The 26,755-nt window shown below is 51.1% G+C and overlaps 5 protein-coding genes across 5 annotated transcripts; 2 read left to right on the forward strand and 3 right to left on the reverse strand.

Moving 5' to 3' along the window:
* Nucleotides 1-2,322: 2,322 nt before the first annotated feature.
* Nucleotides 2,323-3,282, forward strand: GUITHDRAFT_113834 (hypothetical protein; the record flags this gene model as incomplete). Its single annotated transcript, XM_005827020.1, has 5 exons — nt 2,323-2,395; nt 2,725-2,801; nt 2,848-2,934; nt 2,989-3,105; nt 3,163-3,282. 5 exons carry the CDS (start codon nt 2,323-2,325, stop codon nt 3,280-3,282), a joined length of 474 nt encoding a protein of 157 aa, XP_005827077.1.
* Nucleotides 3,283-4,138: 856 nt separating this feature from the next.
* Nucleotides 4,139-6,090, reverse strand: GUITHDRAFT_113835 (hypothetical protein; the record flags this gene model as incomplete). Its single annotated transcript, XM_005827021.1, has 10 exons — nt 4,139-4,173; nt 4,219-4,249; nt 4,298-4,354; nt 4,444-4,482; nt 4,532-4,576; nt 4,629-4,664; nt 4,720-4,812; nt 4,871-4,971; nt 5,023-5,131; nt 5,182-6,090. The coding sequence occupies 10 exons, from the start codon at nt 6,088-6,090 to the stop codon at nt 4,139-4,141; spliced, it is 1,455 nt and encodes a 484-aa protein (XP_005827078.1).
* An 8,211-nt stretch (nt 6,091-14,301) lies between these two features.
* Nucleotides 14,302-15,371, reverse strand: GUITHDRAFT_154239 (hypothetical protein; the record flags this gene model as incomplete). Its single annotated transcript, XM_005827022.1, has 7 exons — nt 15,225-15,371; nt 14,996-15,169; nt 14,813-14,945; nt 14,702-14,756; nt 14,560-14,658; nt 14,463-14,513; nt 14,302-14,406 (listed from the first exon to the last, which is right to left on the reverse strand). Coding segments are annotated over exons 2-6 (460 nt in total), but the record flags the coding sequence as incomplete, so codon positions are not given.
* Nucleotides 15,372-16,404: 1,033 nt separating this feature from the next.
* GUITHDRAFT_113838 (hypothetical protein) lies at nt 16,405-19,098 on the forward strand (the record flags this gene model as incomplete). The annotated part of the gene is made up of 11 exons (XM_005827023.1): nt 16,405-16,613; nt 16,668-16,808; nt 16,864-17,614; nt 17,675-17,750; nt 17,798-17,857; nt 17,907-17,998; nt 18,125-18,267; nt 18,315-18,360; nt 18,505-18,585; nt 18,864-18,950; nt 19,003-19,098. 11 exons carry the CDS (start codon nt 16,405-16,407, stop codon nt 19,096-19,098), a joined length of 1,782 nt encoding a protein of 593 aa, XP_005827080.1.
* Nucleotides 19,099-19,124: 26 nt separating this feature from the next.
* Nucleotides 19,125-25,236, reverse strand: GUITHDRAFT_164776 (hypothetical protein; the record flags this gene model as incomplete). Its single annotated transcript, XM_005827024.1, has 18 exons — nt 19,125-20,239; nt 20,409-21,264; nt 21,445-22,925; nt 22,973-23,021; nt 23,158-23,198; nt 23,250-23,369; nt 23,466-23,534; nt 23,581-23,639; nt 23,688-23,730; nt 23,777-23,843; nt 23,893-23,945; nt 24,063-24,118; nt 24,167-24,227; nt 24,380-24,445; nt 24,492-24,530; nt 24,575-24,632; nt 24,781-24,830; nt 25,201-25,236. 18 exons carry the CDS (start codon nt 25,234-25,236, stop codon nt 19,310-19,312), a joined length of 4,134 nt encoding a protein of 1,377 aa, XP_005827081.1. The 3' UTR covers nt 19,125-19,309.
* Nucleotides 25,237-26,755: the final 1,519 nt, after the last annotated feature.

Here is a 26,755-nt window from a genome sequence, read left to right on the forward strand (position 1 = left end):
GACGATGAGGAAGAGGATAACTCCTCCCGCCTGCTCGCTGTCAGCCTGCAGTTGAAATCCAGCTCGCGGCAGCACCAGCATGAACCCAGCTCGAACGGCGGCGCTCGTGAGGTCCGTGCTGGTTATCTTTATGGGGGAGGAGCCTTGTGTACTTTCTGCTACTGTGAGCGCCAGGAGAAATTCCCCGCCGTTCTTTCCCAGGCCCTGGATACCTGCAGCAGCCGTCACTTCCCGCTGCTCCTCGTGCTGCTCGACGCTCTGCTCGTCCCCCCAATTCCCCCTGTATACCTTCGGTAAAGAAGCAGCCGGCTGATGCCAGTAGGCTTAGGGAGACTATTGCTGAGATGTACTCCCTCCTTGAGGTCATGAGCTTGAACCTGCCACCTTCTCCCTCACACATCATCATGACAACTCCAGCAACTCACAATTGAGGTCGAGCAATCTGCACGTAGATCTGCCGCGAAGCCGTAAGAGAAAGAGCAAGACGCAGATAGCTTACTCGCTCCCCGTCAAGAAAAGCAGAGTCGTTCCTTGTGACGATTGCCCTGCACCGAAACAACTAAGGGCTCCTCCCTCCCCTCTCGTTTCAAGTATCACCTGTACTCCTCTAGTCTGAAGTACCAGCTGATCTCAGCCTGATAATTGCGGACTATGCGAATCTCCGAGGAAAATGTCCCCTTCTTCTCGAACTCTGAAACACTCTGAGAGACAACACTGAGCAAGAGTTGTTTCAAAAGGATGGAGCTGCAAACATTTCATGGAACAAAACCTGATCGGAATCTCCACATACTTGATCCACAAGTGAACTGTATAGATTGCAAATACCACATGAGAACAGATTCCTGCGATCAACAAACCGATCGCCACGCTCATGATCTACAAGACTTCATCAGCAACACATGAAATACCAAGGAACAAGCATCACCTTCCCAACGTTGTTGACGCACGGACCCTCCTTGGAACGAAGCCAGCAGTCCAGGGGCTTCTCATCGGACCCTTGGTACCCCGTAATGAAATCATCTACCATCTATTGTGCATTTCTAAGCGTTAGAAGCTTCAGCTCAACAATCGCTCCTTGTTTTCCACCTGTGCTGGTCCAGTCGAAGAGAATAAGCGGCAGGTCGCAGTGCTGATTTGAAAGTCCCAGCTGGTACACGTCGACGAAAGAGTTGTGCACTTCCTGCAGCAATCCGTCCAGTCTGCCCCGATTTGATGGGTTCGATCGCAAGTAGTACAACGGTAGGGGTTGGTAGACTGGAGTTCTCCATCAAGAACATGAACAAACAAGTCTTTGTGGCCTCACGAGCGTGCTGATAGAGAAAGGAATGCCTGCCAGCTTCCCCTTGGTCGCGTTGCAGTTCGACATGCCTGAGCATGGCATCTTTCGACAACCATCATTCAACCAGGAAACAAGTTCACTTCTTGCCCTACCCATTGCACTCCTTTGAGAAGTTTAGTCTCCCCTTGGCATGTAGATCCCTCGGCAATCGCACATACACTGATGGGGAAGCTGCAAGGAGAACTCTGAGTCAGCTAGGGAGACAAAGTCATACTCTTCTCACCCGCCAGCAAATTTGCTTGTCTTTTCGTACAAACCCGTTTGGGCTCCGCAACCTGAAAACTCATACGGACAGACTCCTCTGCGAACATCGCACGTCTTCAGGACCGTTGTCGGTATCTTGGAGGAGAGGGAGCACTGACAAGAAGAATCCACGAGTTGAAGAGACTGCAGGGCGAGCAGGATAGCGACGGGAGACAACAGCAGGGTTCGAGCTGCCATCCATCCACAGCGCACCTGAACCATTGCAGTTGATCAGAGCGATTTCAGACACGAGGACACGTCAGGTGTGGGGGGATGGAGAGGACAACAGCATATCGACATAGGTAGTCTCCCAGTCAGCTGCTAGAAAGAGGCGCATACAATTTTTACAATAGTTTCATGTCATTTCACGCATTTTTGACTTTTTTCTTCTGAGTGCCAATTGTCTTGTCCTGGCTCGTACTGATTTTTAACTTAACTTTGAGTAAAGTTTAAATGGCACTTGGCTGCGGCCGGCCCGGTCGGCCGGGCCCCGGACCGGCCATTAGTAGGGGTCGGAGCAAAAAAAGAAAAAAGATCCACCCCCCATTTTGACCTCGAATACCCCACCATATCGATGGTTTCGGATGCTTTTACGACCCCCCTATCCACTGTAAAAAGGACCCCCCATCTCGGATCCAAAACTCCGACGAAAAAAAACGTCATTAGGATTGTACGGGGTCCTTTTGCAGTCATCTAGACGGGTCAAGACCATTGAGATCGATACCGACATCTGCGACAAAATGGAGAAGCAATCGATGGACAAGGAGCCGGAGGAATCGAGGGAGAGCGATGAGAAAGGGACGAGCACGAACAGTACTGACTTCTAAGAACCATTAGGGTGACGTCGATGTCGATGTATGGTAGAAGAACAGAGTTCACTTCTCCCTTGTACAGCCATAAAGAGGAGAATCCTCGTCATCCTCATCCTGCTAGGGAGAAGCCTCAAGCTCGTGAGGAGGTGATTCCGAGTCAGACCTTTCTGTCTCCGGGACAAGAACGGCTTGTCAAACGATACGTAGATCCCAACGTCCGATTCCAGCCCCCTGCTCGCTCGCCGCCGTCATTCGTGAACAGCAATGAGACACTTTGTGTCGATCTCCTCCTGGACATGCGGCATCGAGTCGAGTCACTTGAGAGTACAGTCCGACAGCTTGTGGGAGTCTGTCGAAGCCTCTTAGATGAGAACAACACCATGAAAGATCAAATCCTCGCCCTCAAGGTAGCTTGGCAAACCGTTTGAAGCTGCATTTAATTTGCGCAAGCAGAAAAGGATCGAGCAACACGGGAGTGAAACAAAATCCGTCAATCTGTCTCCGAAGGATCATTACGTTGAAACTGCATCGAACCTGAAGGTGACTGCCTGCACTTTCTGACAATCATCGCTCTGACGGGGTTGGGATGCAAAGAAGGTCAACATTTCAAAAGATGAATTGCAGTCCAACTATGAAGACTTCAACGAATCCATGAAGTTGCTGATGCAACAAGTCTCTCCCTCGATACAGAAATCATCCCCTAAAGATTCTGTAACCTACCATGCGATTCCTCAACCTAGTCACTGATACTCACTCAGGCGCCTAAAGTCGCTCACAGTGAGAAATCAGAACAAGATCGGCATGCAGCTCTTGAGGGATCAGATCAGCGCAACCCTGAACTTTTTGATAGCCCTAAGCCTTCGTCAGAGGCGACTTTTGTCATCCTAAATGGTACGTTTGTACAGTCAACTTTCAATCTGGCGTGCTGAATACGTGTTAGTCGAGCATCTTTCATGTTTCAAAACACCTCCAGAAATTCAGAAAGAAACAAGTGACCAAAGCACAGCATTGAGATGCTTGTCAACACCAGGAGACTTGTACAGATCGAGAACAAGCGGCTCTGTTCATGAACTGCTGGTTGCGAATTCATCTTTTCCACCCCTTTCAACTCTGAATGTTTCCTCTAGGACACCATAACCAGTCCTCTATTGTTGTCGTTTGACGGAGGTTTGCATTTCCCTTGCACTGAAGTCTTTTGACCCGTGGGCTGAAGATGAGCTGGAAAAACGAATTTTTTCTGACGATATCTGCATCCGTCGACATCAAACTGAAGGGATTAGACACAAAGTTTCTCGTCCAGATCCCTTGCAATTATTCAAATCATCTTCGAGAAATCTTGATTCTAGATTGTTCAACACCTACACCGGAGGTTCGCAAGGTATTGCATGGCCGGAGAATTCCTTTCGATTTGACCTTGTCTTTCATAGAAAAGCATACAAGAATTGTGCAACTGTTTGACACTCGGCGTCATCGTGTCAAGGAGCGAAGACTTGTTTGAGATGCCATGTCATCCTCTTCTTGTCCTCCTTCCATCCTCTGCTTCCTCCTTCTTCCCTTCGGCCCCCTCTGCACGTAGAGATATCTGCCATCTACTGCCGGCAAGATGACTGCCAATCTTATCAGTGCAAAAGAGGGGACGGAACATGTCACATTACCCTCTCAACTTGGAGTTTTATTTCCTCCCCTCGTTCCGCTCGAATGCTGCTGGATTTCAGCTCGTCGGGCGGCTGGAAGTATGCCGATGTCAGTGTTGCCCAGTCAAGATTGAAATAATAGACACTGAACATTTGAAGTAATGGCATTAAAAAGTGAAATTTGTGTTACCCAGGAACTCTTCCATCAAGGCTGAGGCTTCCTACACATGAGAACGCTCAGCTGCACATGTGAGGACAGGTCAAGTCACCTCCTCCCTCCTCTTCTGGCTCGCCTCGTCCTCCTGGCTCACAATCTCCGGCATCACCTGTGAACGTCAATGAGTCAAAAGAGGAGGAGGAGGAGGAGGAGGAGGAGGAGGAGGAGGAGGAGGAGGAGGAGGAGTTCGTTTCATACCATATTATTTTCCTTCAGCACTTCAATTTCTGCCAGGTCCTTCGTACGAGTCACGAGAGAGAAAACTCAAGTAGAACACACTGCAAACCATCTTGATCTTCTTGGCTCTCAAATGACTGTCAGTATCCGATCCCTTCGAGAGCCAAGTCAGAAGAAAGTAGGACAAAGAACAAAAGTCGGTCTACCTGACAAGAAAGAGCTTCCTTGTAACATATCTCCGCCTGCCCCGAGAATTCATTTTTCCCTCCTCAATCAGCAACAGAGCTGGAAAGAAACCTTTTCCAGCTCATCAAGTCTCTTGAAAACAAGTCCCTTTGCCTTGTGAACAAGTGCAATGTTGCAGATCATTCGGATCGAGTCATTGTGGTCCTGCCATCGACCTCCAAATTCAAAATTCAAGGCAACAGACCACAGGACAGCAACCAACCTTGCCATAGCATTTCACGTAGAGCTCCAGCGCTTCCTTGTAATAATGGAGAGCTGAGTTGTATAAACACTCGATCTCCTTTTCTGACAAGTGAAGAGAGCCTGGGAAAGATCTTAGCGGAGACGACTGCGAACCTTCTTATCTTTTCTCACATCTTGGCCCTGCATTGCTTGCTGCGCCTGCTTGACAGTAGCTGAGATACCCTAACGCCATCACTGTCTCTGCAAGGGCAGCATCCTGCCCACGTCGAATTGTTTCTACCTGCATATACAATCATTGAGCCTCCAACGCGTCTGAATCTTCTCCAGCACCTCCTCGAGAATCTCCTTGGCCTTGTGGAAGGCTTCTTTAGCTGACAAGTCATGCCTCGATTTGTCACCGTCTCCGTCAAGAGCAAAGTTACACAGGCTCTTGCCCATAAGCAACATAGTCTCAGACTTCAAGATCTGAACCATGCGAGCCATGTTTTGATCTTCCTTCACCAAATCCTCTACCTCCTTCCAAACGCCTAGGGCTTCTTTGGCATGCTTGTAGGAAACATATGAGAGGAACTGCTGCTGCCCGGTCACGTCAAGATTGCTCCTGTAGTCATACAGCAGCGCGACTGCATGTTTCAGCTCTGCCAGCCTTTTGGTACTGCGAGTAAGGAATACGTCAAAACCTCGATCGTTGAACAAGAAAAGACCATACCTTCCTCGTTCTGCTGACTCCTCTCCCTGGGCTTGCAGCAGCAGGTCTTCTCCTTGTTGATAGCGAGATTCCAGTGCATAGCGCTTCCAGACACCAGGCTCCAACTCGAGAAGCTCTTGCTTCTTCTTCTGAGCTTGCGCTAGTTCGAGCTTCTTCAACCTCGAGGAGGCTGATGTTTCATCCTCCCGGTTCCCTTCTGGTTTCCCATGCTCAGCTGAGACAGCAGATCGACTATCATTCGCAGCTTTCTGTTTCTTAAGAGCGGCATAGTTCTCTAAGTTCTCCAGGATCCTCTCATATGTTGTGTCCGCATACTCCTCAGGCATTTGGGTCTCTACTCGGTTTCGAGTCTTGGGATCTTTCCAGGCATGCAGATGAGCTTCTTCTTCCTCTGCGACCAGAAGCGTATCATCGAGGGTCATGGCATTCGACGACATACCTTGGTTGATGACGCACTCTCCTGTCGCGTCTTGAAACTTGCTCCATTTTGGTGCCTCGTCAGCATTCGGTTTTGATTCCCTGCAACCCATCTTCCCGCTCCTTCACTCGTAATCTCTCAAGGAAGATCGCAGGACTTATTTCTCACTGATGCAGACCTCAACTTCATCCTCGTGCCTCGTAGCTAGGTATGCTCCCTCTCTTCCTCCCTCCCTCCCTTCCTCCCTGGCCCAGATGTTATATTCGCTGCTCAGTCGATTTGAGGACAAAAGAGGGAAAGGATCGAAAAATAAGGTCAATTTTTGATGGGATGTAATAGGGGGTACTACTTCTACATGGTGTGGGTACTTTGAGTAAAGTAGCTAAGAATCATATGAGGGGTGTGGGGAAATGAGTGCAAATTAGGTGGTTGGGGTGGCGTTTACAGGGGTAGGTGGACAAAAAGATGGGTGGTGAGGTGCATGGAGGAGTGGGGGGCTGAAATCATGGACAACTTCGTTGATTTGCCTATGATGAGGGAGGAGAAGGGGAGGGAAGGAGGACGAGAGAAGGACCGAGGCAAGCAGGAAGAGGAGGAACGACAAGACGATCGGGTCAAACCAGCCCTCCCATACTCACAATACATAGCTGACTCGAGGATCGGGATGAAGAATTTTCCCAACAGTGATCCGAAGGGTTTTGCGAGGATGAGCCGGATCGACAACGAAATCAACGAGATAGCAGGCTTGAGCGGTTCATCCAAGCCAAACGCTGAGAACAAGATGATCTCTTGGTCCCCCGACCATGTTGGAATTGCAAATGGGAATGATTTTCTCTCAAACGTCGAAAGCGAGGTCATTGATGGACCACTGCTGATGTCCGCCAGAGGCTTCGATACTCCGACCATGCCCAGCAAAGGAAGCACGAAAAAGATGTCAAAGTCTCGTTCTCTCCGTTCAACGAGCCGCGGACGTTCTGTGTCTCCTAACAACGATCGCAAGCCCAGGCTTCACAGAGCGGATCCGTATGGGTTTTCTTATGCAAATTCTTACAACCTCCAAAAGCAGGAGAACGAGATCCTTGTTTCCAGGCTGAAGAAAGCATTCGGACTGCTGCAAGAGCTGCGGAGCTACAACTTTCATCTATCAAGTGAGATCCGAAACCTTGAACACTCCATGGCAGAACAGACCAGCATTATAGAGAAGCGGGATCGCAGGATATTTGACCTTGAGGAGAGGTGAGCTATGATCAGTTTTGAGACACCTTCAGCCTTGACATGTGTTTGCTCTTCAGAGAAGCGAAACTCGCCGACAAGATAGACAAGCTGTCAAGGAGCGGTGAGCTGATGGTGAGGGAGGTTGAGAACGAAAAGACCAAGTGTGCATGCCTGGAAAAAGAAATCTCCTGGATGACCGAGCACTATCAGAACAGACACAAAGAGCTGGAGGAGCAGCTCGGGGCTGCAAATCAACAGAGACGGGAAGAGAGCGCACAATTGACGATCGAGAAGGCTGAGCTAATGAAGTCCTTGAACGGATACGAGTCAAGGATGTCAAAGCTTGAGAATGAAATCCTGGTGTGCAAGGAGACGATTGCGAGGAAAGACGTGGAGATGTCACAGCAGGTGAAGGCAGCGCAGGCGGAGAGGAAGCAATGCGATCAGGAGGCCGAGGAGCTCAGAAGGAAGCTGCAGAGGCAGATCGAAGATCTGCTGGACCTCAAAGTGCGATACGATGAGCTCGAGAGCAAATCGAAGGAGGAGGTCGAAGCCCTGTCATTGGAACTGAGAGAAGAGAGGCAGCTCGTCGTCAGGTTCTCTCCTTGCTCCGTCTGCGAGTCTTCTCAGTCTCGTTCACTCAGGCTCGAGGAGCAGCTCCGCGATGTCCCCCCTTGCCTCGACCGTTGGACTGTCGTTGACGCTGCTCCAGGCTCTCTTCGAAGCCGGACGAGGAGCTGAAGATTTTCAGAAGGAGCTCACTGAGGTCTGCTGGAGCTTGTGGTGCATCTTTGACGCCCTGTCAGATCCGCAGCCTGTTGCTTGCCGAGAGGAAGGAGAGCGTCAGGATGCAGGAGGAGTCGCAGGCGGTGATGAGCAAGCTCAACGAAGAGATCTCGAACTTGAGACATTCGCTGGATATCCGGGAGAATACGGTGAAAGCGAGGGACGCTGAGATCGGTAGTCGCTCGTTAAGATCCTGTGAGGTCCTTGTGGCTGACACCTGGGTCCGCACGAGCAGAGCAGCAGCAGAGCAGGACGAGGAGCCTATGGGAGGACTTGTCCTCTCTGCAGAAGGAGCTGAGCCGGACTCAGGGTGAGAAGGCGAATGTGCAGGTAAAGCTCTGACGTGCTGGCTGCGATGGGGGATGTAAGTATGGTCGTAGCGGGAGCTGAAGAATCTCCAGACGGAGGTGAAGGCGATTCAGATGACGGCGAGCATGTGGGAGGTTTGGGAAGTCAAGTTGCTGTCCCTGGAGCTGATGAGAGGAGCAGAAGAAAGCACTCCTAGCTGAGAAAGCTCTGGCAGTGCACCAGCACGAGTCGAACACGTCGATAGAGATCCAGAAAGACATGCAGCAGGTGAGAGCGAAGAGATGTCAGTTGCGACAGACCTCTTGACCTCCAGATCAGACGACCACGACTGAACTGCAGCGAGCCCTGACGTCAGCAGCTCAGAGCAGGTGACCCTCCATGATGAAAGGTCAATGTGAGGACGAGCGTGACCATGTCAGCAGGAGGGAGCTGGACGAGGCAAAGAAGCAGATCGAAATCCTGAATGCTGACCTGAAGGAAGAGGAGGGAGGGAGAGGGCGGATGTGGTCCCTGATGCTAGTGCACAGGCGTCTCATAAGCTGTTGGAGCAGTATCGGAGGATATCGAGTGGTTTGCAGAAGGTCAGAGCGATCGATGCTTGCAGAGACTGACCTTGCCTGCTCCAAGTACGACGAAGAGTCTTTCAGCAAGTACCCCAGCAGTCATCGAGGAGCTTTCGGATCCAGGGAAGTCAGCGCGGACAGTCCGCTGGGAAGGAGCGTCGACTCCAAGTATTTGACAAGCTCCTCTTGCCAGCTGGCAGGTCAGCTCAAGAGCCTAAGCTTGTCAAAGTTTGCCATGGTGACGTGTTGAAAGAAGAAAGCCCCCGGCTGAATGAGCGATCTCGAGATCGGATGCTGGAGACGAGGCCCGTGAGTGCCAAGGAGATCCTCGAGAGGGCGAGAGCCTCCCTGCTGGAGGTCAGCTGCTGCCTTGCTCTTGAGCCTTCTCGTGACACGTACTACCTGACAGGAGATTTGAAAACTTCGAGACCATCTATTCCGTCTTCTTGATAAAATCTCCTCTTGCCTTGCCTTGCCCTTATCCCTCCAACTCACTGAGTTCGGGTTAAAGAGTCTGCCTTCACGGTTGCTGGTCAAATTCAAAAAGTTACACGCCAGGCACACCTCAGTATTCATTTGATGGTTTCGAAAATATTTCGCTAAATGATACGTTTTCGGAAAGTTTCGACAACAATTTTGGCTCACTGGTAGTTAACATGCCGGAGTAGTCGGGGGAGGGGGAGGGAGGGACGCGCGAGAGGAGGAGGAAGAGAGCTGAGAGGGAGGGGAGACGCCATGATGAGCAGGGGGCAGATGCTCCAACAGTTAAGCACAGGCGACTCATCGCTCTTGATGCAGCGCCTTCGCGATCCCGCATGGTCCGTTCGTCTCCATGCCGTTCGCTCCCTCGCAGGCTCAGCAGACGCTTCTTCTGCTCTGTCAATGGCGCTGGAGCTGCTGGGTGATGAGGACGCGGCTGTCAGGGTCGCATCTGTCAAGGCAGTGGAGACAATCTTCATGCGGACAGGAAGATTGGAGGGAGTAGAGAAAGAGGCTACAAGACGGTTGCTGGAGATGACGGGCGACAGAGAAGAACATGTTAGATCGAAGGCTTCAAATGCTCTTCAGAACATCCTCACGTTGACATGCGACAATCCTAGTTTGATAACAAGTCTCTTCTGTGCGGTGCAGAACGAAGAAGAATCAGCTGTGTTGAAGAGAGTTGTGCAATCCATGTTTGCAGATCAGACTCTATCATCAAAGAACCTTGCAGACACTTTGAACTCTGTCTTTGACAACCCGGAAGCATCTGAAGTGACCAGAATCCTCACGGCAGAGATGTCGACCATGCTTGCATTGTGGAAGATGATGAGAGTGAAGGAGGACGATCTAAGGTTGGTCTCCGTGAAGAGCAGGTGCAAGTACACCCGTTCAATAGTTCTGGAGCTCTTGATATGGCGGAATGATCGAAATCCAAGTGAGTTTCGTGAGGAGTATATTCAAGACCTTCTTGGGATGTGCCTGCGCTGTTACGACATCGCCAACATCATGCACGTTGTGACCTGGTTATCAAACCATTCGTTCTATCTCGATTTCATGCTGGAGTTCGTAGTAGAGATACTCAAAGAGGGTTGCAAGTTTGGGGGAGACCGATTCGAAGAGCTTGTTCAAGTGTGTGCAAGATATCTGTCAGCCTTTGACCAGTTGAGATTGTGGCAGCTATCTCAGAGTTCCTCGCACTTGCCCGATCATGTTGTTGTTGTGTTGAAAAAACTCTCAGAGGAGGTGGCAGGCGATCTGGATCTGCTGATCTCACATCTAGAACGGAGTGACTTCTACCTAAGACTGAACGCTCTCTGTCAGGTTCGGCGCGAGTACGCGCGTAGAGGACTCGTGCTGGTTGACAAGAAAGTTTTCAAGGACTGCAGTCCGCAGTACTCGAGAAGCAACAACTGTGTTCTTGACGTTGTGCGATGGGCCCTGCGGCTTCAGGACGACACGATGCTCCTAAGGCGAAAGTTTGACCTGCTACCGGACGATGAGATCAAGTTGGAGGACGAGGAGGTCTGGAGTCGGATGGAACTTTCACTGGACTGTAACATTTGTATCATAGACGGGTTGACCCTGAGGATGGTAAGAGGTGGCTCAAAGTATTCACAGACAATATTTGTCGCTGTCATGAACGGGCATGCCTACGGGGTAGAGGAAGAAGTCGCTTGGGACTTGCTGTCTGCTCCTTCAGAATGCGATGAAAGGCTGACCCGCCTCTACGAGCTCCTGCTCCGTATGACTGCGAGTGAGGATTCCTTATTTCTGTTTGCGAGCTCGGTGTTGGCAGAAGTTGTAGTTCAAGGTGATGTGGATCTGACTACTCGGGTCCTAGGGGTTTGCAGAGAGAAGCAGCAAGACAACAGGTGGTTGCGAAGTGCCGTCAACTTGCTCGCCAGCCTCGCTCCTCTCAATCATGTTCCTTCCTTGAAGTTTTTGGTGTCTATACTGTCGTCAGCCACTGACGATGACCTTTGCAACATGATCCTTGTAACCGTCGGACTTCTCACAGACAAGCGATGCGACTCTGAGATTCTCTACGAGCTCTTGAAGAGATTGATCATATTGAGAATGCGATTGGGGCACCTGAAAAGCTTTGAGTGGACCCTTTGTAGGCTTGTAGACGCACTCAGAGGCTCAGACAGGAAGGCACGGGAGGTCAACAGACACTTGGCGGCTGCAAGCTTCAAGCGTTGGTCTCAAGAGATCACTGATATGAAGGCAACCACACAAGTCAATTCCAGCAGCAAGAGAGAAGCCCAGACCAGGCCGGACTCTGCTGATACAGAAGCTGCAGGTGTCGGAGCATCTGCTGTGGATGATTTGTATGCTATGCTACTCTCGAAGAACTTTGACATCACTGATCGCTCGTTGAAAAACTTCAAATTGGATGCTGATCTTGACAAGAAAAGAGAAGTTCTTGCCCGAATGTTTGAGAAGCTCAAGCCTGACGACTACAGAATGACAAAGATTGCTGTCGACGAATTGGATCATTCTGATTCGCAGATCAGAGAAATAGCGGTATCGGCGTTGGAGAAAGTGAACGAATCTCACAAAATTGCCATTCTGACAAAACTTGTCAGTATGCTCAAAAGCAAGCATGCTTGTTTCCAGAATTTTGCTGCTACACATTTGAAGAGACAAAGCTATAAGCAATACCCCTTCATCCACTACGCCTTGAAAGAGGTTTGATGTCAACTTGAGAAAGCGTTGACATGTTAATAGTTTGAACAGCATTTATCTTCAACACCTCCCACAAACCAGGAAAAAGCTAAGACTGCGACTAGAGATGTTTGCGCTGTAACTTCAAGCTCCCATGTAACGAAAGGTGTCAAGAATCTCCTGTGAATTGAGATTGACTCCTTTTGGTTCGCAGCCGAGGTGCGATCATTTTCAAGGATCGGGAAGGCGCTTGACGCAGCAAAACTCAACACGATTTCGAATTTTTCATTGCATGAGTCATCGTATGACTCTGTACCTGTAAATGACACTTCTGTACACATGTAATACATTGCCCCAAAGAATAAACATTGTGTTGTAGATGGTCTTCTAGTTGCTATGACTGTCTTGTGTGATTAAGACACCATTGAAGGAGTCCAGAAATTGCCTCATTGTCCCCACTTTCACCTCTGGGGATGAATGTCTAGCATGCATTACTGCAATTCACTCAAACTTCAGTCCTCAACGTTTTGGAGAAGCAGGTAAATTGCAGATTCACGTATGTCCATCTTCTCGTCCCCTTTCTTTGACTAAATCAGTCAAGCTGCCTTGCAAATCAATTGCTCCTGGCCGAATCGCAAAAGCTTCAGAAGAATTCTCTGCGGATTGATCCCCTATAAGGCTTAGCCTTGTCCTGTAGTGTTCTTCAAAAGGTGGGAGACTAGCTAAGTTTGAATTTTCTAACTGTTGAGGAAACTCTGCAAAGCTGTTTGAACATTGAAAATCGCTGAGCAGTGAACGATTTCTCTGCAATACCGGATCTTGTGCTACATCGTCGTCTTCACTACTTGACATGTTTTCATGTTCGTACTGATCTGGCATGGGAATGTTCCCTTGCACATTTGTACCTCTTTTTAAGATATCTGGATCATCAGTTCCGATATTTCTTGCAGATTTTCTTTTGTTTGGACTGCTTGCTTGGAAATAGGCATTGATTTCCGGTTTGCTTCGAGTTTTCTTGGATTTTGTAGTGCCTTGATTGAATACAGGATTGTCTGCTTTAGCTGCAGCTGATGAAGCTTTCTTGCACATCTTTTCATATGCTTTTCGTAGCTCGCCTTCAGTGCGATTAAGAATCACCTGACCAAAAATCGTCAGAAACGAAATTCATTGCAGTAACAAAACCTTTTCGGATATCAAGTCAAATCTCTTTCCATAGTATTGCACTCCCTTTTGGAGCAGATGATTCTCTTGTTCAGTAAATTCTTTGGTACGATTCAACTTCCACTCCTTAATCTCGTTGTTCGCTTCATCCCTCCTTGTCAATTTCCGAAACCACTTCTTGATTTCATCTGCAGTCTACGTACAGTCAGACTTCAGCAGATTGATTCAATAAAGATATACTTTTGTTGGCAATACCCATTTCTGTATTTTTTCCCAGTCTGTTTCGTATCTTTTCAGCCCGGTGAGAAGTAAGCTCGTTTCTGCATTTGTGAATCCGCGCTGTTCGACAGGCTCCTTAACCGCTTTTGGGACCATAAGCTTCACATCAGGATTGAAGTGACTGGATATTTGAATTCAGGATCCTAAAGACGGAGAAATCATGAAAGCATCCATCATACCTATCAAACATTTTCAAGATGTCTTGGGCTGTTTCGAATGCATTCATGTTTCTGGTTGAGCCTATCTCTCAAAGGTTACTAATGGTCATCCATCTGGCTTGACATAACCTTGATCATTCCTACTCTCTCCACTACATCGTTCTGAAACATCCTGTAGAAGTTTGGGGACCAGATGAATTCCAGGTATTTTGAAAAAGCTGAATCGCGAATTTTGCCGAATTTGCATGCTCTGCGCCGAAGTTGTACTCGGTGCTATTGCAAATAAATTCAATCAGACTTCACTCTCAAACTCATTACCTATCGTATATTCAATCAAGTGTTGGACTGCCTTATCCTGCAATTTTCCCATTTCAGTGGTCACTTCCCAAACTCTGTACATCTCTGCAAGGCCATCATACCTGCACCCAGGTACAAGTCAGGATCGACAATTCCTAAGGCATACCAAAGATGAACTTACAAATCTTTGATAATCTGAGCATTTGATTTTCTATTTTCAGTATCGCAGCAATTGACAACATACTGTTGTGCTGCGAGCTGAAAGTATATTCTCATTTGGCATTGCAGTTGGAGAAATTGTTCTCGGGAAAACAATGAATTCGAAAAAAAATCCATCTCTGATTTGCCTTCTGTTTCATCTGTAGCCTTGTCTCTGGACCCTCTCTTCCGCTTGCGCTTCGGCCGGTCGTCGATTAGAGTTGGATCGCTAGACGCACCAAGCTCTGTTGTTGCAGCAACAGCAGATTCTTCCTCGAGCAATGCATTGAGTTCATGCTGAGAGACACTGATCTGCGCAAGTGAATCTATGATCAGAACAGTCTAAATATATCATCCATGTTACTTACAGGATGTTTTGGGTCCTCTAAATTGCCGTCATTTCCTTCAACATCAGGTACCTTGTTAACACAAATTACACACAGATATGGCAGGGCTTATGCTCACAAAGTCTTCATCGTCTTCATCTTCGTCATCCTCTGGTTCTGCTTGTCCCCATGCAACTGCAAGCAAACGACGGTACTCATCATTGGTGAAAGCATTGCCCTGCAATTTGAAGTTATGAAAGAGCAAAGCCGAACAGCATCACATTCAAATCGCCCTTCTCGCTGGATGGCGACAAAGGATCTAGCGCTTTCTCGGCCCTGGCATTAACATTTGAGGGTTCATCAACCTCTCACATTCTTGACTCGTCCCGCACCTGTCTAGCTCCATGTCGGCTTCTGTCCATAGCTCGTCTGGAAGGCGCAAACGAGTTCTGGTTCTTCGGCTGATCAAGTCCGGGGATCTGTCTGATGGTATTGCTCTCTTAGAAAAGTTCTTCTTTTTCTTGGCTACAGAGCAAGTAGTGTTAGCGATGAGAGTAGTGGGCGTTGACACCTACAGTTTTCCAAAACATGCCGCAATCCTTCGAAAGAATCGCTTTCTTCATCGTCATCGTCATCGGCAGCCGAAGGGTCTTTGAGCGGGTCATAGTCTTCATCTTCTGCACTATCAGACTGATCATTCAGGTCCACCTCCATGATTCTTCTTGCTCAGTGACTCCCGTCAGTAGTCACTGCCAGGTGAACCTCTTGGTAAGGTTGCACGATAATCAAACTGAATGGAAGCACCTCATGAGAAACATGGCATCTCATCCCCCATATCAGTCAGACCGTCTTCAATCCAGGCAGTTGCCAGTGCTTCTCTGCTCTTCTATTATCTTCTCTCCTTTCCTCTTCTCTTCTTATCTTCTCGTTTCGCCATTTCGCTCTTTCTCCCACCCTGCATCTTCCCGCCAATTGGCAGCCACAAACCTCTCAGCAAGGATGGTTTCAGTCCCCTTTGACCGGCCCCGGGTGACTGCCGCGGCGGCCCGGCCCGGACCGTACGGACGGTGACTCCGAACTTACTCCCGGGCTGGCACTGAGTGGGATCGGTTCACTGTACGGTCACTCACAAACGGTCTGATCACAGCGACTCAGAGGCGGGCTGCACTCTCCTGACTGAGTTATTTGTAAAAACCGCCGCAGGTATCCCCCTGGCGGCAAGTTGATTCAGTTGACGGAATATTGACTTTATAGTAATGCTGACTCGGATGCAGACATGATATCAATCTTAATTGCAACAAGACAGTTTTGCTCAAGACCGAGTTTAATGCACACGAAACTTGAAACCAGAATTGAGGAGCACATGAGAGATAGACTGTATGCTAGGATGTGAAACCCCAGCATCCCGGCAGACATGAGAAGACCTCAGCAAGACGGTCGGACGGCTAGCCTCGGAAGGTCTCCTCTTCGTCCACGTACTACATTACCGCCCTGCCACGTAAGGACGTCTCTTGGTTTACAGGAGAGTTTTGTTAACTCGGCGCTATCTGACTGGCACGGCTGGCCCATGTGATCCATCCTCCCCCCGAGCTCCTAAAACCTAGCTCAGCCGCGACAACCCTGTGATTACTGAGCGGCTAGACGATTGGGTCGCGGCGCCGCCGCGGGCAGCAGTGAAACCTCATTAAAAATCCGCTGACCCTCACTGTGCGGCCCGGCATTCTGAACGGTCCGGGGCGGCACAGTACCCACCCATCCGATCGGATGCACCTCCGGGGTCGCAGGATCGCTTCCCGAGAAACATTTGGACTTCAATTCAATGACTGTAGCAAAATGGCAGTGACTACCAAGAATAATTTACTCAAGTCGAAAACAATTGTGATAGATACTGAATCATACATATTTTATGTATAGTTTATAGCAAAAAACATCAGGCAGGAGGCGACTAGGAGGATTCATGGGGACACGGCTGTCAGCCATACGCATGCAGGGAGGAATGTCCGCTGTGACGCTCATGCTGATGCTGGCGATGTTGTCATGTCTGTCGGGGTCACATGGCGTAGACGAAGAGACATCGATAACACGAGATGACACCTGCAACTCTGATTCATGCAGCTCCGAAAGTATCCGATACGAGTTCCAAGTTGCTGCCTGCACGATATTCCGCGATGAGGATCGTTTTCTCTCAGAATGGTTGTCATTTCATCTCTGTACAGGCATCGAGCATTTCTTCTTGTTTTTTGACAGGCCCAGCGACTTCTGCTTCCAAGAGATCTTGCAGCCGTACGTTGCCAGCGGCCTTGTTACAGTGGCTCAAGCAGTCAACGTGAGGGATCCTCAAATTCCGACGTACAATCTCTGCGTAGAGCGATACTCTAGGAGAGCAAGGTAAGATCAAGACCTCGCAAGCGTCTCTTGAGGCGGCTGATCCTCTCGTTCTCAGGTGGTTGGCCTTCATAGACGTCGACGAGTTCCTCTTCCCTTCCAACTCCTCTCAGACTCTTCCGGAGGTGCTCGAGAGGTTTGTAGACTATGGCGGCGTCGTGGTGCCATGGACGCTGTTCGGCTCGTCAGGACACATCCGTCCGCCACAGGGGCTTGTGATTGAGAGCTACACGCAGCGGAGAGCGAAGGCTGAGTGCAACGGAGACACATGCGCGTATAAGGTGATCGCTCAAGGAGAGAGGATCTCAGCGTGCGACGTTCACAACCATTACTACAAGGATGGATACTTTGCGGTGAACGAGCAAGGAGTGCGTATGCATGACGACTCTTCTCTCCTGCCGACAGAGAGCGAGGATGGAGACTTCACCAGCAACCTGTTACGGTTGCACCATTACAAGACGAAATCCCTGGCGGATGCCATGTGGAAGCACTTGAACAAGGACGGAGTCAACGCCCAGCACAGCGAGAGCTTGAACCCGAAGACGAGGAGTGGGATAGAGCGATGGTTCCAGAGCTCGGACTACAACGAGGTGCAGGACGAGTCCGCTCTTGCTTGGCTGCCTTGTGTGCGGCGAACCACGAGCCGTATGAGGATGCGGATGTCGAGAGAAGGGCAGGAGTGCGAGCACAAGGTGAGAGCAGAGGATGCGCTAGAGACAGCTGAGAAGAAAGAGCCGGCGGGAAGCAGCAGCCCCGAGGTCTCGTCGGAAGCTGGCAGGTCGTTCACCCTTGTGTCCGCCTACTACCCGGTGAAGGCTGGGAGGGGGAGGGGAAGGAGGAGTGACGTGGGATGGCGGCATGACTGTCAGGTGCCATCGAAACGAGCAGCGGAGGTCTACGAGCAGTGGATGATGAACTTCTTCGAGTACGTCGAGAGCCCCATCGGTCTGGAGCTGGGCTTGTGGTGGAGTCAGCTGAAGTCTGTGCTGCAGTGGTATTCACGAACGCGATGGGATGGAGACTGCTGGAGAAGCTGAGGCTACAGAGAGAGAGTGAGGGTGCGAGGGACATCTGAGATGACGATGACGATGCTGTTTGCAGACGTCAAGGTGCTTATGTTAGAGATGCAAGATTTCTTCGTGTACAAGTGGAAGGATGACTTCGTCCAACACTATGAGATGGACGACGAGAAGGTCAAGTCTTGTCTGTGAAATGCTTCCTTTTCTCCGCTCTCGCGCGTGGTTGATGGTGGCGTTCGGGCGATCTCTAGTGCACCATGATGTGTCATCATCTCTGACGTGTCTGACTCACTGCTGCAGTATCACTCACCTGAGCTGTATATGGTTTGGAACGAGAAGACGTCTTTCCTTCTCCGCGTTATCGAGATGAACCCCTTCAAGTCCCCTCGCCTCGTTTCTGTGCTACCCGTGACGGCAGCGGCAGCTCCGACACCTTTCTCTGGGTGGATGCGGGGATCTTCCGGAAGAGAAAGGAGATGGAGATGTACAGAAGGTGGCCGAGCAGCCGAGGGCTGTCGAAGATACCGCAGGACAAGGTGAGAGAGGCAGGAGGAGGGGGGGGGGAGGAAGGGGAGGTAGAGAGAGGAAGGAGCATGAAGGGAAGGAGGAAGACGATAGTGAGGAAGGAGGGGGAGGATGGTGAGGAAGGAGTGGAGAGCTGATGGTGCTGTTGCTTGCAGATTGTGCTGTTGCAGATCGAGCCCTTCACGCCCGAAGAGATGACGTCGCTAGAGAATCTCGGACCAGACTACTCGCCTGTTGTCAGGTAGCTGAGGGGAGCAGGAGGGTGAGGGGGAGAGGAAGAGCAGTAGCAGCTACAGGATGAGCAGCAGAAACAAGTGAAAGAGCACGGAAAGAGGAGCAGGTGGCGTGTGACGGGAGTTGGGGTGGGGGTTGTTGACTGTGAAAGGAATGGAGGGTGGACTCACTAATCCTCGCTGTACGGCAGGTTAGGTGGTGGTATCTTTGGAGGGAGGACAGAGGCGATCAAAGTTTGTCGTCTGACTTCAAGTGTTGCGCTTGCTGACTCGGTTCACAGCGATGGGGAAGGCTCTTCTACAACATGGTGGACAGCTACATCAAGAGAGGGCGATTTGCTGGCAAGGATCAGAACATGTTTGCAACAGTGAGTGCGCTACTCCTCTCAACCCTCCCTTCTTCGTATGATGCACATGCAGGTTTGTCTCTTCAATCCTGACATCTGTCATCTTGTCTCGCCTCCGCCTACTCATCATGATCATTGGATGTATCTGAAGGAGTACCTGAGAGACTGAGTGCAATCTTGCGTGATGTAGTTTATGTTATTGATTTGCTTGTAATGTAGTTTCCTCTTTCACTTAGAAACAAGCAGCAGCTCTCACTCCTCAACATCATTGCAACATCCACACACGAAGATTGAACCAGCACACCATCAAACTCTCCCCTCGCCTCAGCCCTTGAAGCTCCATGACCCCCTCCTCCCGCTCTTCCTCCTGCTCTCCTCCTTCACCAGGAGCCCTTGGCCAAGACGTCGGAGGCCGCGTACTTGCCAAGGATGAAGTCACCCATAGCCAACCTGATCCTCTCGCACGAGGCCGGCGTGTCCATTCGGAAGTGACCCTCCTTCCCAGCGTCTCTCCTCGCCGCCCCCACCGCTTCACGGATGGCGTTGAAGACGGAGATGGCGAGGTTGAGGGGAGGTTCTCCGACGCCCTTGGACGAGTAGATGGTCCTCCTGTTGGGGCAGTTCTCGAAGAGTTTGACCCGCATGTCGATCGGGATGTCGTTGGCGGAAGGGATCTTGTACGTCGACGGGCCCCGGGTGAAGAGCTGGCCGTTGTTCATCCACACCAGCTCCTCTAGCGTGAAGAGCCCCATCCCCTGCACGAAGGCTCCCTCCACCTGCCCCACGTCCACCGCCGGGTTGAGCGAGTCGCCCACGTCATGCAGGATGTCAGCCCGGAGCGTCGAGAAGTCTCCGGTCAGCACGTCCACTTCCACCTCCGAGCACGCGACCCCGTAGGCGAAGTAGTGGAAGGCCCGACCCTCTCCCGTCTGGAAGTTGTATCCGATGTCAGGCGTCTTGTAGAAGCCATGGGCCGTCAGGTCCACCCGGTCCAGCCATGCCGCCATGGCGATCTCCGCGAGCGTCGCCCCAGGCTTCGCCTGCCTGAACCTCTCGAGCCGGGCCGCGATCTGCTTGCACGCGTCCTGCACGGCGAAGCCGTTGAGATCCGCACCGACGGACGCGGCGGTCGGGTGAGTGTTGGCGCACTTGTCGGTTGCGGTCTCAGTCACGAAGACTTTGTCCAGCGAGACCCCCAGCTCGGACGCGGCGATCTGACACATCTTGGTGTGCAGCCCCTGCCCCATCTCGGTGCCTCCGTGCGAGACCAAGACGGTCCCGTCCGTGTAGACGTGGACGAGCGCCGAAGCCTGCGAGGGGAGTGAGGAGGAAGAGAGGGAGAGAGGGAGAGAGAGAGATGAACAAGAGAGGAGACAAAGCGGGGGAACCAACAGAGAGGGCAGGAACGGAGGAAGGGAGGGAGAGAGGGAGGGAGGAGGTTGAAAGGAGGAGTGCAGGGGATCACGAATGAGCGAGGACCTGGTTCATGAACTTGGCAGTGAATGACATTCCGAACTTGACAGGCATCATGCTGATTCCTCTCTTCTTCCACTTGTTCTTCTTGTTGAACTCATCCACCTCAGCTCGCCTCCTCGTGTAGTCGCAGCTGGACTGCAGCTCGGCCCACATCTCCCGCAGGTGGCAGTCGACCAGCTCCTGCCGGTAGGGGGTGACGCCTCCTCTCGTGGGGTAAAGGTTCTTCGCTCGAATTTCGTCAGCATGCACCCCAAGCTCTCTTGCCACGTGCTCCATGTAGGCCTCGCAGGCCATCATGCCTTGGGGGCCGCCAAAGCCTCGGAAGGCGGTGTTGGAGGGGAGGTTGGTGCGGCAGACCCTGCCAGTCACTCGGACGTTGGGGATGCTGTAGGCATTCTCGATGTGGAACATGGCGCGCTCGAGGACAGGGCGGGAGAGGTCCAACGACATCCCCCCGTTGCTGTACAGCTTCACGTCCACCGCTGTAATGAGCCCATCCTTGTTGAAGCCCACCTTGTACTTGGACAGGAACGGGTGCCGTTGCCCGGAGATGCACATGTCGTGATCGCGGTCGAGCATGATCCGCACAGAGCGGTTGAGCTTCTTGGCAGCGACGGCGCAGGCCATGCTGATAAAGACGTTCCTCGTCTCCTTGCCGCCGAAGCCTCCTCCCATCCTCTTCACCTTGCACACAACCTTGGCCTTGGGGATGCCGAGGACGTGGGCAACGTAGTTGGCGGTCTTGGTGGGGTTCTGGGAGGAAGTGTGGACGATGAACTCGTTGTTTTCACCGGGCACGACGAGTGAAGCCTGAGTCTCGAGGTAGAAGTGCTCCTGCCCTCCGATGCGAACCTCTCCGCTGCCATACTGACGTGTCAGGTGCTATAGAGGTAAGACGAGCACATGCTGAGAGGACTAGGGAGATGGGGAGGAAACATTCAGGTACAGATAGCATACGGAGAGGGGGCAAGAAAGGAGACGATCGAGCACAAGGCGCCTGGCAGCATGGACAGAGATTTGCTCTCCTCAATTCTCTCACCTGATCTGCTTCTCTGCCTTTGCCATGGCCTCGTCGACGTTTCCACTCTCAATCTTGCCCTCGTCCCCGATGAAGCTCTCCGCAGCGACTGCCTCCTCGATGGAAAGGATGGCGTCCAGCACCTCGTACTCCACCTTCACCATGCTCGCCGCCTGTCGCGCGAGGATCGCAGAGTCTGCGACGACGATACCGATCACTTGCCCGGTCGTGAAGACTTCCTTGGTCGCAAAGACCTCCTCGTCCCAGATCACCGCCCCGAAGACGTTGTTCCCTTCCACGTCCTTGTGGTCGAAGTAGCCGTGTACTCCAGCCAGCGCTAGAGCAGGCGAGGGATCCACCGACACGAGCCTGGCTCGGGACTTCTGGCTCAGCACAAGTCCACCATAGAGCCCACCAGGAGGGTTGGGCATGTCGTCGACGTACACCGCCTCTCCAGTCACGTGCAAGTCTCCAGCTAGGTGCTTGACAGCCTTGCCGACTCCTCCCTCCACGTCGAACGGGCCCGTCATCGCCTGACCGGCTGGGTCCATGATGATCTTGTGACCTGTCTCAGTGTAGTGCTGCAACCCGCTGCTCACCGGCCGGCTGTAGGGGATCCCCGCGCTCTGTTCAGCCGGGTCGACAGCAGCAGGAGCGATCTGCTGGAGGACGAAGATACCGAATTTGAAGAGGAAGCTGGCGCTCAGAGTCTTTCGGAACTCGATCATCCCTCCCGGCGCGTTGTCGGCGAGCGGGAGATCGTCGGGGAGGACCTCAAGAGCCTGACGGATGAGCTCGTGACTCATCGTCTTACCCTTCAGAAACTCTTCCGTCTTCTTCGCGTTCACCGAGCTCGCGGCCATGCCACCGTAGGCAAGACCGCAGTCAACAACCACGAAGCCTTCGGGTTTCTGCTCGAGGCGGACGCGAAGGCCGGCAGTGACGATGGCGATATCGTCGTCCCTCCTGCGAGAGACCTTGTAGCCTTGCGAGAACTCCATCGGCTTCGTCTCAGGAACGAAGACTGAGAGAAGGAGCTCGTCCGGCCCGAGGTGAGTCTGCCTGTACATCCGTTCCTTGAAGAACTCCTTGGCAGAGATCTCCCTGGTCGACCCGTCGACCTTGATGAGAGTCAGGACAGCACCGCACGCCATCAGCACCGGGTTGAGGTCTGAGATGGGGGAGGCGTTGCAGATGTTGCCTCCTATGGCCGCCACGTTCCTAATCGGCGTCCCCGCAAACCACCGGAGCTGCTGCAGCATGGCCTTGAAGTTGTACGTCGAGTGTTCCTCCTTGCTGGCCAGCAGCTGGTTCAGGTGGTCGTAGATCCTTGACAGGGTCACAGCAGATCCTATGTGGACCCCGTTGGATAGATTTCTCAGCTCGTTCATCTCGGGGACGTGCGTGGTGCACACGAGGACCTCCCAGTTGGAGCTACGGAACTTGCGCTCGATCTCCAGCTCGGAGTTGCCGACGACGATCTTTGCGGCAGGGTGTTGGGCCTGTCAAACACACTCACTCATGTCCATAAAAGCGTCCTCCTCTCCACCTTCAGCGCCAGCAGGCTGCTCATTGAGGTCGGGCGATACCATGTACACCTGTAGGCAGAGAATCAGCAAGTCTGTTATATCAACTCGTCCGCCTGCTGCTGCTGCTGCTGCTGATGCCCTCTTCTCCCATCCTTCTTCCTTCCTCCTCAGCACCACACTATCCTCTTCCCTCGTTCCTCCTCACCTGGAGCCTTGGAACTGGAGGTCGCGCGAGGAATATTTTGACTGTGAGGCGTGTCAAGACTCATGGAGGGCAGCAGAGGGACGAAAGGATACCGGCAGGAGCTGCGGAGGGAATTCCATTTCGCTACTCGGGTTGTACGGCGCCGGAGACGTTCCATTGCAGCAGCCGTTGCTCTTTGCCGATTTTTCCTCACTTTCACCGGGACAGAAGGTCTGAGGAAAGCTATTTCAGCGGGGATGGAACAAAGTCTGAAATTGTAACGCAAGTTCGTGCAGAAATCGCATGATGAGAAAGAACAAGTTTGATACCTTGAAGGCTTCAAGAATCGGTCGATATCCCGTACATCTACACAAGTTTCCATCGATGCAGTGCTCGACCTAGATGCAACCATAAGCTGAAAAAGACATGCTACTTCTCCTTCACCTCATGCTCGTTTGGCGTTGGGTTGTTTCGCAACAGGGAGTACATGGACATCACAAAACCTGCGATCGACAAGTCAGAACATTTCCACCACCCACTCCAAGTCGAACCCGGCGTGCAGAATCCGCACTGAGAACCATGCTTGTCCGACAACTGAAACAAGATTCAGTGCACGCAGCAAAACAGCTTGACGGGGCACCCGCTTCTGCACAGGATGCAGCCCGATCTTGGAATTTCCGATCCCTTCTACTGTGACTACATGACATCTGATTTGACTGGTCAGGTCAAACATAAAGTTGCTGCCCTCCTGCTCACCCTTCCATTGCACACACTGGGGTGATACAGGCATTGACCGCCCGATGTACAACCTACACCATAGGGTCAAGATACAATCACTCTTCATCATCATCATCATCATCATTATCATCGCCGTCATCATCATCATCATCTCAATTGCCGTCTACATCCTCCTCCTCCTTCCCCACCTTCTGTGAGGCGGGATCGTAGTGAGACGACGAGACAGTGCAGGCGCCACATCCTCCTGTGAGACAAGTCAAGACAAGAACAAGAGGACAGCAAGGCTGCACACCTTCACCGCAGCCAAGTTTCGTGCCAGTGAGCCCCACAGATCTCAACCATGTCAACAGAGTCTAGAGATAAAGATAGTCTCATCAGTCACATTCTGCGTGGGGGGGGATGGAAAATTAAGAAGCTGAGCAAGCGCAAGAGGGAGAGGGAAGGGGAAGGAGGGGAGTTAGGAAGTGTGTCGAATGGTATTGAAGAGAGGGAGCGAGCATGTCACCTGGTCCGGTTGAAAGTCTTGCATGGGTTTAAGCTTGTACTCCTTGCCATTTACAAAGAGATAGAGCTGCGGTCAGGTCAGCCTCTACGTCGCACGCAGCATGCGTATTTACATCCTTCTGAATGCCAGCATCCTTGAGTGCCAGGCCATCCTGGAAGTTTGATTACAACAGCACTAGGCGTCAGAGCAACTCACGATCTTGCTGCCTGTAGCAACCTCAACAGCTCCAGCCGGGGGTGCCATGTCAATTCTCCTGCAACGAAGGTTAACCTCAATTTCACCGCACTTCAGCGAAGAGATCAGACGGCATCAACAAGTCAGCAAGTAAGCATTCCATGGCGACTGTTAGACTACACGTGCCCTATATTCAACCATATCCTCGCAGACTACACCTACAACACCCGCGTCGCCTTGGGATTTTGCTGCTAGTCATTTCCTTAGCAATAAGAGACTGCCGATGAAGAACACACGGATAAACACAGATGAGACATTTCTTCATCGTTAATCAAACCATCTCTGTGATCGTATATGTGCAGCAAATGTTCCATTGGTCGTAAGCGCGGTCAACACAATGCAAGATCTCCAGCAACGAGATTCCAAAATTACAGTTTGGGAAAGTGCATGGGGGAAGAAGGATGTGTGGGATGCGAATGCACTATGACAATAAGAGAACCAGGGAGATTTTGAGCTCTCTCGTATGAGTGAGCTGTCAGATTGCAAGACGGAACAAGAATGAAGAAGATTGGATGAAGGTGCAGCAACCTCGATGCTTTTGTGCGTGAGCGAGAACGTCGGGGTGCAACAGATCGCATCACGCTCACATGTATGGAGAGGAGCAGCATGGAGAGGAGCAGCATGGAGAGGAGCAGGCCAGCAAAAGGATGTTAGGAAACAAGCATGATCGCTGGGTAAGGAGCATGGGAGCATGGGAGGCGAGCATAGGACGACGACGACGAGGAAGTCGGGCAAGCATTGAGATGAAGCTCCTTGAGGCAGACCGACAGTCCCGTTGACCTCTTTGCGGCAATACCCCACCCCCTATATAGCACGGATGCAGGGTTCTTGGGCTCTTACATACAGGTGGGGTGGTGGTCAATGCTCCTTGTGAGTGCAGCACCACTGCTATAACAAAGTTTTGGAGGTAGGTACTAATTTCTTGTCAGTACAAATAATATATATATAAACTTTCATGGTATTAAAATTAGCCCTGACAGAAGAATTATCGGGGCCAAAAACAATTTTATTTGGGTATTGACATTGAAATATCAACTCCAAAGAAACATGTTGTCCTCACATTTGTACAAAATATTTTATTTTATAGTACTTTTTAGTTTTAATTTTGTGTATATTACTATCAAAAGTTTTAATTGACTTTGTGATTTAAAATAAAAAGCACTACCGGTAGCCAACCTTGAATGCGTATACATCATTTTTAGGACCCCTTGGATTGTTTTTTTGCACCCATATCATCAGTACCCCCTCATTCACTACTTACCTTTACCCGTTCTGTGACAACTACCCTACCCCCCTTACTCGGGTAGAAAGTACCCCTACGATTCGGCTTGGTGAACTCACAAAATGGATCCACACACATCTCAAGGGAGGAGGGAGGAGGGAGGAGGGAGGAGGGAGGAGGGAGGAGGGAGGAGGGAGGAGGGAGGAGGGAGGAGTAGAGGATGAGTAGAAAGGCAAGAATGAAAGAGGGACAAAAGAAGGAGACAGGAACAAGGAGGAAGGAAGGTGATGGAGGAAGGAAGAGGAACGAGGAAATTGAGGGTAAGAAAAGGGCAAGGAAATTGTCAGGGCAGGCAAAGGAGAGGAGAAAAGAGGAGAATGCAGAACGTGGGGGCTGATTGAGATGACGAATTTGTTCAGGTCTGATTTGCAACACTCCCCTCCCCTTCCGTCCGAATTTCAGGTGAGAAAAAAGGAGGAGCGATGCAGGATAGAAAGAGCAGGAGAGCTGTTAGAAAGACAATGATGAAGAAGAAAGAACAGAGAGGGAGGAAAGATTGCTTGCATCTCATGTTTTCTTTGCAGCAACTCGGGAGTTCGATGTAAATTGCCAGCTGTCATCACCTTTGAAAAAGTTTGCGGGGAAGAGAGGAAGGTGGAACTGATATCAGTAGGAAAGCACGTGAAAAAGGAAGAGGAGGAAACGAAAGGGGAGAAGGAGGAAGATCATATGAAAGAAGAGGATGAAAAGAAAGAGGTGGAGGAGAAAGAGGAGGAGAAGCAGAAGGGAGAAGAGGATGAAAGAAGGAGGGTGGAGGAGAAGATGACAATGATTGAGCGGGTTGTCTTCGCCGAGTGGAGCTTGTGTGCTCCTATTTATGGGCCCCTGGTCATCGTCCAGCCTGCCAAGTGCAACACCAT

Source organism: Guillardia theta, assembly GCF_000315625.1.
Source record: "Guillardia theta CCMP2712 unplaced genomic scaffold GUITHscaffold_70, whole genome shotgun sequence".
Taxonomy (NCBI): domain Eukaryota; class Cryptophyceae; order Pyrenomonadales; family Geminigeraceae; genus Guillardia; species Guillardia theta.